This window comes from Struthio camelus, chromosome 6, assembly GCF_040807025.1.
Source record: "Struthio camelus isolate bStrCam1 chromosome 6, bStrCam1.hap1, whole genome shotgun sequence".
Taxonomy (NCBI): domain Eukaryota; kingdom Metazoa; phylum Chordata; class Aves; order Struthioniformes; family Struthionidae; genus Struthio; species Struthio camelus.
This window is the reverse complement of record NC_090947.1, coordinates 35,884,707-35,894,542: the sequence shown is the minus strand read 5'-3', so window position 1 is coordinate 35,894,542 and position 9,836 is coordinate 35,884,707. Positions and strand designations below refer to the sequence as shown.

Here is a 9,836-nt window from a genome sequence, read left to right as displayed (position 1 = left end):
CCGGCAGCCGGGTGCCGGCGCGCTTCGTCGGGGCGGACCCGGCGCGGGGACCCGGGGCAGAGCCTGTCCCCCGGGCTGGAGCTGACCCGAGGGCCCCCCGCACCCCCGGCCCCCGAAACAAAGCGGAGGGAGAGGAGCCCGGCTTGTAACGCTCCCGGCCGTCGGAGCCCTCAAGATAAACATCATTAGAAATCATTGTAATTGGGATTGTGAAATCTGACCTCTGACCCGCCGGGCTACGTGTCACAACCGTGTCTGCTTTGATTCCTCGAAAGGCGGCACAAAGGAACAAGCTCCCTGACAGGAGGCAGCGGGATCTGCGCCCCCGGCCCGAGGGGACGGCCGGGGGCACCACGCGCGGCCTCCCCGCGCCTCACTTGCATATGCAAAGCAGCAGGGCCGCCCCCGGCCGCTGCCCAGAGGGGCCGTCGGGGCGGGCCGGGGCCCTGGCTGCGGCTGGCGGCCGGCTCGGCTCTGCGGGCGCTGGGGTGCGGGGCGGGGGGGGGGGGAGCCGCTGCGCTTCCTGCCGTCGGCGGAAGGAGGAGGGTCGGGGCACTCGTCCACTGGGTGTTAGCTGTGATACACACACGCACAAACGCGCCGCGGTGGGGTGGGCCGGGGTGCGGGAGCTGACCCTGATTTCCGACGGCAGGAAGGGAGAGAAACCGCCCTTCCTTCCAGCTTGGGCTTGCAGGTTGCCCCGCCTCGGGGTAGGGATCCGCGGGGCCGGGTGCCCCGTCCGTCCCGTCCAGCCCTCAGCGTGCTCCCCCCCCCGGGCCGGAGGGGGGGCCCAGCCTGGGAGTTTACTCGGCAGCTGGGGACCGCGCTGTGTGTGCTCGCCCTCCCCCCGCCGCCCCGTCCAACGGGGAGGACACGGCGGTCCCTGCCCGGCCCGGCGGAGCCGCTGGGCACCGGGGCTGTCTGCCGCTCATCCCACCTGCCCCCGGTGCGGGCACAGCCGGGCTCGGCGCCCTTGGGGGGCCGCGGTGGCCTGTGCTGGTGCCCTTCGTATGCCCCGCTCAGCTATGCTCGGAGAGAAACCCTAAAAGCATAATTACATTAAAAAGCCTGATTTGCTTCAATAATCCTCTTTTAGGCTCCCTTTAATCCGGCCTATGTTTCCCCCGCTGTCTGCATTCACGATGTGCCCGCCTCCGCTCGGCTTGGCCGGACGCAGCGGCAGTGCAACCCCGGCGCCCGCGGAGCCCAGCGCGCCAGCGGCGGCAGCGCCCTGGCTGCCGGCCCACGGAGCTGCGCGCCCCGGCGCGGAGCCCCTCCTGCGGCTGCAGGGAGGCTGCGGGCTGCGGCTGCCCGCGCCGGCGCAGGGCTGTGCCGGCGGGGAGCCCGGGCTGAGCCGTGTCCCCTCCGCAAGCCGGGCCGCGCTGCGCTCCTCGGGAGCGTCGTTCCGCGGCTTTTAAAGAAAAATTAGCATTTTCTCCTATACAGCTCCAGGGAAGTGCGTGGCGGAGGATATATGAGAAAGGCAGAGAACTGAGTTTAGGCTAGATAGGCGGCTTGGCGGGGAAGGAGGCATCTCTCCACGTCGCCTCCGACGGCAGCAAGTGAAGGGGGGCTTTACCTTGCTGCGCCCGGCCCAGAGCAGCGCCGCCGCCCCCGGCCGGCTCCCGAGGGCCGGTGTGGGGCAGGGCGACCCCGGCCCCGGACGGCGCCTCCGCCGGACGCGGCGCAGCCAGTCCCCGGCGTCGCCTCCGGGCGGTGCGGCTTGGACTTTGAAGGATGGTTTATTTTCCTCGGTGCAGAAGATTTAAGTTTATGATTCAATTCCATTGAAAAGGAGAGAGAGAGAAAGATAAATTTAAGAACTTTAGATGGCGCTGTACAACGTTTATTGAAACCCTCCAAGTATTCCTGGCTCCTCGGCCTGCGAAGAGGAGCAGAGCGCTCGGCGGGCAGAGGAGGGCCGGGCTGGGCGGGGAGGGGAAGGGGGGAAGGAGGGAAGGAGGGAAGGAGGGAAGGGAGGGCAAGGAGGGGAGGAGGGGTCCTGGCCCGCCGCAGCCCGGTGCTCACGGCCGGGCAGGGCAGCCCGGGCCTGCGCCTCCGCCCGAGGCGACAGCTCACGCCTGGGCGGCAGCGCTCGCAGGCAACAGTGAAAAAGCAACCGCGCAAACAAAAACCCCAGGCACCGTCTGCCGATGCCCCTCTGCTGCCGTTCCCCCTCACCGACGTGGAAACCCCCCGACTTCCCCGACAGGGCAGGGAAGGGGGAGTCGCACCGCGGGCTGCGCTCGCCTCTGCGCCCCCCGCCGCGGAGCCGCCGCCCGCTCCGGCCCGGCTGTCCCCGGGGCTCCACCGCCCTTGGACGTGGCCTCGCTGTTGCTTGGAGCCCTGTTTCCGCGGGGGCTGGGGGGCGGGGGTCAGGGGACGGGAGTCCCCGGCTTCGGGTCTCACCCTGCCTCCGATCTCACCCTTTCCCACTTCTGCCCTACCGGCTCCCGGCCTCGGAGGGCAATTAAGGTGCGCGCTTTGTCCAAAAGAAACGGAAACGCAAAGAAAAGCCGTCGGAAAGCCCCGTGGGCTCTCACCTCGCCTGCGGGCTGCCCCGGCCTCTGGGCCGCGGGAGTGGACGCCAGGACGCCGCCGTCGGTGGCCGCCGCGGGCTGCCCGAGCCGGGGCTCGCCGGCCGCTCAACGCCGTCCCCTGGGGCCGCGGAGCCCTCCGCGGCCCTCCCGCCCCGTCCTGCCTCCAGGCCGGGCGGCAAGCGGCGGAGCGGGACCGTGGCGGGCACGGCTTGCGCCCCATCCCGTCGGGGCTCCGGGCTGCGCGGGGCCAGGCCACCCGCGGCCACCAGAGCCGGCAGCGCGCAGAGGAGCCGCCTCGGAGGTGGAGGGGGGAAGCCAAAACCAGACGGGGTAGGTGCAAAAGCCCGCGGGGGCCGGGGGCAGGCGGGAGGACACGGGCCGTGCGCGCCCGGCGCTGCTGCGCACCCCGACAAGCGTCCGCAAAACGCCGCCCGAAACGCCCGGGCGAGGGGCCCGGGCAGGCGGCGAGCCCCGATGCTGCTCAGCAGCGGGCTGCCGAGCCACGGTCGTCCCCAGCCCCGTCCTGCCCTTTTCCAGCCTCTCCCCGGCCCGGAAAAAGCCCCGCTGGGGGCTGGATTTGGGGAATTCAATATAGGAGCAGACCCTCTCGGAGCGAGGCAAGGAGCTGTCAAGCAAATCCCTTTTCAACACATCGCGCAGCTCTAAGCGGCCAGACGGTTTCAGACATTTTCCTGCAGGAGCTGGTGATATATTATTATTGTTATTAGGAGGTGGTTTTTATTTCTTGTTAAAAAAAAAAAGGGAGACGCGGGAGGCGAGGCACGACTGAAACAGCCAAAGAGAATTTTGTTTTTTAAGACAGTAGCAAAATAAGAAAAAAGAAAAAAAAATCGAAGGGATCGCACAGGATTTTAAACAGGGGACGATTTAAAAATTGCTGTACTGATCCATCGAAAAGAAAGACGAATCAAGTCACTGAAATGGCACCACATAAACAGCGTATTGTGTATATATATATAAATATAAAATATGTGTATATATATATATACACAAACATGTATACACTAAAATAAAAATAACAGTCAGCCTGGATCCTGAACACAGTCTACACTTTATTTCAGACTACAGATTTCTGAACATAATAAAATCTTTGGCTTGTAGCGGCGGGTTCAGTCTCGCAGTCTGTGGATCAGATTTTTTTTTTCCTCGGGAAAAAAAAAGAGACAGAAATTCACACAAAAAATAAAATCAAACGAAAGATCAAGAAAGTCGGACGTTTACTGTAAAACAAGAGCAACGGACATCGAAAAAGAAAGGAAAGCAAACAAAACAAACAAAAGAGAGGAGAGGAGAGAACGGGAGAGAGAAACTGTCCAGCAAATAGAGATCGCTACACATATTTCTTACCTGAAATTAAATATATACAAGGTCATATGCTGTTTGGCTATATAGAGATAAATTTTTTTTGTAAGTGTTCATATTATTATTATCATCTTTTTTTTTTTTTAAGTGGAGTCCTTATACTATGGATAGACAATAGATCTGATTTTAAATAGCACCTGTGCGCGTCCCCGCCGGCGCGCAGGGCTCCGCGGGGCGCCGCGCCGCCTACTCGCTCTCCTCTTTGTCCTGCACCGTGGTGGTGGAGTGGTTGTAGAGTCCCTGGGCCATGAGGTGCAGCGCCAGCCCGTTCTTGATGCCCGTGGCCTTCTTGATCTTGGCGCGCTTGTTCTGGAACCAGATCTTGATCTGCGACTCGTTGAGGCTGAGCTCCTGGGCCAGGCTCTGCCGCCGCTGCTCCGTGATGTACCGGTTGGCCTGAAACTCCGCCTTGAGCCGCTGCAGCTGCTCGGCCGTGAAGGCCGTCCGCGGCCGCTTGTCCTCCTTCTCGCTCTTCTTCTTCTTCAGCTTCCTGGTGCGCGGGCCTGCGGGCAGGGCACACACACGCCGCTGGGCAGGGCCGCGCACCGCTCCGCGCACCGCGCACCGCACCGAAGATGGCCGACGGGCCAAACGCCCCCCTCGGCGGCACACGTCGGGGCCGGCCCGGCCGCGCCGCCCCGGCTCACGGCTTGCGGGCGATGCAGGGCCCCGCCGCGGGGCTCCCGGCCCTTTCCCCGAGCTGCAAACACCCGCGGCCCGAGCGCTTCCCCGCCGCCGCCCGGGAGGTGCCGCCGCCGCCGCCGGGGAAGCGGCCGGCAGCCCGGGCAGAGCCCCGCGGACCGCCGCGCAGCGCCCCAAGGGCAGCGGCCGCGCTGGCGGAGAGCAGCCCGGCGGCTCCGGTCCCAGCCGCGGCCCGCGGGCAGCAGAGCTAGAGGACGGAGCCTTAGCCAAAAGCGGGGAAGGGGTGGTGGGGGGGGATAAGGGGTTGCAAAAATACCCTGGCAGCTGCTAGGATCCGAGGGCCGCATCCCGCCGCCGGGGCCGGCAGGGCCTCGCTGCTCCGCGCAGGCCGACAGCCCCTCCGCCGGCTCAGCCCCGGCCCCGGCTCTGCGGCGCTTGCCGCGGCGACGCCCCGGGCTCAGCCAGCCCCTCGAGGGCGCCGAGGAGTAAAGCGGGGCGCCCCGGCAGCGGGGTGTCGCTCCCCGCCGCGGCCCCGCTCGGCTCCGCGGCCGGGAAAAGCCCCGCGGAGGCCCCGGAGCCGCCGCCGCCGCCGCCGCCGCCGCCGCCGCCGGGGCCGGGGCCGGGGGAGGGAGGCAGCGCCGGCAGGTCCGACACAACAAAGAGCGGCGAAGCCTCTCCCTCTCCCTTCTCCTCCTCCCCGGGCTGGGGGGCTTCGGGGGCGAGATGGAGGCTCGTAAAAGACATGCAAAAATAATCCTCTGCCCAAAGAAAGGGGAGGAAAGGAAATCAAGGCGCAAGTGCAAACTGCTTCGCGCCCGGCGGCCCTGGGAATCGGTAATAAAATCAGTGCCCTGGCCGAGGCCGGCAGCGAGGGCAGCGCGGGCTGACAGCTCTATCACTCAATCAATCACTTTAGTCAATCAAAGTGGCTTTTCTGAGTTTCAAGTAGCTGGACGTGTCAATAACGGCGATGGAGACGGCTCGGGCTGCGAGCGCCGCATTGACCTCGGCCCGGAGCGGCGCGGCCGGCGAGCGCAGCGCCCGGGCCCGGGCCAGGAGCGAGCCGGGCTGGGACCGGGACCAGGACCGGGATCGGGACTGGGACTGGGACCGGGACCGGGACCGGGACCGGGACCGAGCCGGGCCGGCAACGCCGCGTCCCCCGGGCCCCGGCGGCCCCAGCCTGCACCAGCCCGGCCCGGCCCAGCGCAGCCCGGCGCTGGCCCCCGCTGGCGCGTCCCTTGCTGCTGGCCTGTCATTTAGGGAGCCGCTTTTTCTTTTCTTTTTAATTAGAATTAAAAATTAGTAACGGTGATAAAATAAAGGACTGGCGGGGTCACCTGAAGGGGGTCGGGGCAGTGTAAACAGAGTGGAGAAGAGGCAGTGAAAGTGGCCGGACGGCTCGGCCGGGGCTGCCGGCGGGGGGTGAGACCTGGCCGGCGGCGGGTGCGTCCCCCCGGGGCCGGGGCCGGGGCCGGGGCCGGGGCCGGGGTTGGGGCTGCCACCGCGGAGCGGAGCGCTGCGGAGCGGCCTAGGGGCCTGCTGGCTCTGCTGCGGTGCAAAGGCCCCACTCGGCCTCCCCACACATCTCCCCGCCGCTGCCTGCCTTAAAAAAAGCCCTTTGCCTTCACTCTCCGACAAAACCTGCTCCCTCCCGCGCACTTCCAGCAGGCCCCCCCCCCAGCCTCTGCGCGACCACCAGCACCCGGGGAATTAAAAATGAGGGGGGGAAAACGCAAGACAGAAGCAAAATCTCCTGCCAGGCCAGCGCGGTGCGGAGCCCCGGTGCTGCGGCAAGGCGGCGAGGGGAGTGGGGCAAGAGGAAGGGGATCCCCCCCTCCTCCAGCTCTCCAAATTTGAATGCGACGCAGGGCCCCGAGTCGGGGCGCCGGATGGGGCCCGGCGTCGCATTCAAATTTGGAGAGCCGCAGGAGGAAGAGGAGGGGGGATGCGTTTCCTCCCGCTCCGTGTGACCCGGGACCCCCCCCTCCCACCCCTAGCGAGGTCCTGAGCCGGCTGGAAGCCAAAGCGAAGGGGGGGAACCGGGGATGGCGGGGGGGGAGAGGCGAGCACCCTTGCCGCGATTTTAACAGCTCCCAGCTGCGCCGCGCTTCCTTACCCGAGGACGGTCTGTCTGAGTACCTAGTGCAGTAGACCCAGGCCGGCCACACCAGCGGCTGTTGCGAGTCGGGCTTTATAACAGGTCCTCCAGTATTAGAGCCCATGAGGAGGATGGCGGGGCTGCCGTGCTCCCCGTACTTGGCCGGGTGAGTGTCGCCCCCGTCGGCGGGGGGCTTGGCGGCCGCCGCCGCCGCTGCCGCCGCTGCCGCTGCCGCGGCGGGGCTGGCTCGGGCGGCGGCGGCGGCGGCGGGCGGCGGCGCGGCGGGGCCGTCGGGGCCGCAGTTCGAGTCCGGGCAAAGGAGGGAGGGCGGGTCGGGCGGCGGCGGCGGCGGCGGCGGCGCCGCCAGCAGCGGGTTGACGTTGTCTCTACCTGAGCTCTGCCCCCGGTCGGCGTCCCGCTCCCGGCTACCTCCACCGGCCGCCGCGGGCGGCTCCTTCTTGCAGCCGAAGTCGGGCCTCAGGATGTTGTCGATGAAGAAGTTGGTGGTGCGGTGCGGTGGCGGCGGTGGTGGCGGGTGCGGGCGGCGGTGGTGGCGGGGCAGGGGCAGGGCGCGGGGCGCCGCGGGGGAGGCGGGCGCGGGGCTGGGCGACACGGGCACGCTCTCGCCATCGCTGCCGCTGCTGCTGGCCGTGCTGCTCGCCGAGTCTCGCTGGCTCTGTCCCTCCGGCTGCTCTTCCATGCTCGGCCCCCGCCACGGAGATCGCTGCCTTTCTTCCCCCCCCTCCCCCCCCTCCCCACACCCCACTTTATGCCCACCCCACTTTGCCGGTGGGTGGTGGGGTGGAAAAGGGGGAGGAAACAAAAAAGAAAAAGAAAAAAAATGAAAAAGAATAAAATCCACTTGTTGGGTTGGAGCTGAGATTTTTTTTTTTCCCCCTCACACGGATGGATCCAAAAAATGGGGAGACGCTCGAGGGCTTCTTTCCCCCTTCTCCCGATCAGCTTATATTTCCACCACCACCACGAAAAAATATAGGCAACAACAAAGCGGCCCCCCAAAAAACCCTCCCCCCTAAAAAAAAATCTTTTAAAATCTACCCATTTTCCTACAAATACTGTAGGTCTGGGTTCCCCCAAGTGTCATGCTCCGCTTTGCCCGCTGATCGGGCTTGGCAGAGCCTTTAATCGCCAGCTTGCAGGCGCCCGGGTTAAATTTTTTTTTTAATTTTTTTTTTTAAAAAGCAAATCTCTGACAGCTCCGATCTTTGCAACAAACTCTCCCTAAAAAATCCCTCAGCCACACTTTTTTCATTCGCACCGGAAGCACGTGAGGCTGGCCCGCACGTGGAGGCAGCCAATGGCGCGCCGCCGCGGCCGCTGACACCCCTGACGCCGGCCAATGGGCGGCCGCGGAACTGCGCGGATAAATAACGCGTGGGGGCCGGGGCGGGCCGTGGGAGCGCGCCGCTGCGCTGCGCCGCCGCCGCCCCCCGCGCACCGCACCGCGCGCAGCAGCCCGCACCGCACCGCGCCGCGCCGCGCATGCACACAACCCCCAACCCGCTCCGTTCGCTCCCGCGCAAATCACCGCGGCGCTCTGAGCCTCCGCGCAGGCTGGCGGGGCAGCGGCGGCCGGCCGCGGTTGGGCCACCAGCCGGTTACCTTCCTTCCTCCCTCCAAAAAAAAAAAAAAAACACCCACCAAACAAACCCTCTGCCCTCTCTCCCCGCGGACGGTTGTTGGCCCTGGTTTCGTGTGCCCGGGCTGGGCAGCGAAGGGGAGCTTGCGCTTGGGTCTGAGGCGTCGGGGGTTTGCCCGGATTTGAAACTTTTGTGGAAGAATAAAAATGAAAAAAAAATTATAACAATAATCGCAGGAGCTACTGCGAGGGTGAGTTGGGCTTAAAGTTGCAATGGCTGTGCTGGTTTATTTTATTTCATTTTTTTCAGAGTATGAAGCAGATCAAATGCTGGTTTACAGTTGAATTCGTATCATGTTTCCTTGTCTTTTTTTTTTTTGATTGATTGGTCTGTTTGTTTATTTGCTTGTTTTGTTTCAGTTTAGGGTTTTCTTTTTTTTCCTTAGTCTTTTTTTTCCCTCCCAGCAGAGAGCGAGCACCTCAGGCCGTGCGTTGAGGCCGAAGTGAAATTTGAATATTTCAGAGGACGGGAAGAACGAGCCACTTTTTCAGCTCTGCTGCAGCTTTTTAAAAATTAAATGACGAAAAACTTAAATTCAGCTCTTGCATTTGTTTGAACGCCTTGGGGACAGGGCCCGTGGCAGTGGAAAGGCTGATGCAAAGTTGTTGCTCAGCTCTGCCTGTTTTTTCCCGCGGCCCGGGATACTTTTATACACGTTGCGCGCTGGGGTCGTCCCGCTTGGCAAAAGGGAAAGGTAAATATTGAAATGAAGGACGGGGTGGACGTGGGCACGGTGTGGGGCGATGCCTGGTGGAGGCTGCTCCTGCCCCTCACTTTTTGCAGGGGCAATTCGTGCCCGATGTCCCGGCGCAGGCCCCCACGCAAGCCCACACCTGCTCCCTCGCAGCCTCCGCCAAACCCTCCCGCTCCTTCCCGCGGCCCCGCAAAGGGTTTTTCCCTGCGTTTTTTTTCTCCTGACGTAACCGGGGACCCCACTGTTCCCCCCGAGCCCCGCGCCCCGAGTGGGGCCGTCCCGCGGGGCCGTGCGCTCCCGCGGCCGCGCCGCCCTGCTCGCTCCCGTGCTCCCGCCAAAATAACAACAACAACAACAACAACAACAACAACAACAACTCAAATCCACCCCTCTGATGGGGGGCTTGCAATTTAGAAACCCACTTAAATATCTCGGTCCTCGCTCGGATCTCGGTGGAGTTTTATTCCTTCCCTGGTGCCCAGGAAGGAGGCGGATGCACTCCGGGTGCCCGGGCTGTGTACACACACACATGCACACACACGCATACGCACACACACACACACACACACGCACATACACACACCTCCGAGGCACACCCGGTTGTTTTCTGTACGGGGGAAACGTTACCAAGTTGTTACCTCCAGCCACACCATAATCTTCTAAAATAATAGCTGGCATAACACAATCAGCCCTGGAATCAAGAGCTTCATCCGCAATTAAATGAATGTTAACCCCCCCCCCCCCACACACACACGCATTCACAATATCATATCATTTACTCGCACCGAAATTGGGTTTATTTATATTTAAGTTAG

General features: G+C 63.8%; 1 protein-coding gene and 1 long non-coding RNA gene across 2 annotated transcripts; one reads left to right on the top strand and one right to left on the bottom strand.

Moving 5' to 3' along the window:
• Positions 1 to 3,761: 3,761 nt before the first annotated feature.
• EN1 (engrailed homeobox 1) lies at positions 3,762 to 7,366 on the bottom strand. The gene is made up of 2 exons (XM_068949610.1): positions 6,685 to 7,366; positions 3,762 to 4,426 (listed from the first exon to the last, which is right to left on the bottom strand). Exons 1-2 carry the CDS (start codon positions 7,364 to 7,366, stop codon positions 4,110 to 4,112), a joined length of 999 nt encoding a protein of 332 aa, XP_068805711.1. The 3' UTR covers positions 3,762 to 4,109.
• LOC138067725 (uncharacterized) lies at positions 6,752 to 8,861 on the top strand. Its single transcript, XR_011142101.1, has 2 exons — positions 6,752 to 6,832; positions 8,735 to 8,861. It is a non-coding gene; the product is annotated as an uncharacterized lncRNA (long non-coding RNA).
• Positions 8,862 to 9,836: the final 975 nt, after the last annotated feature.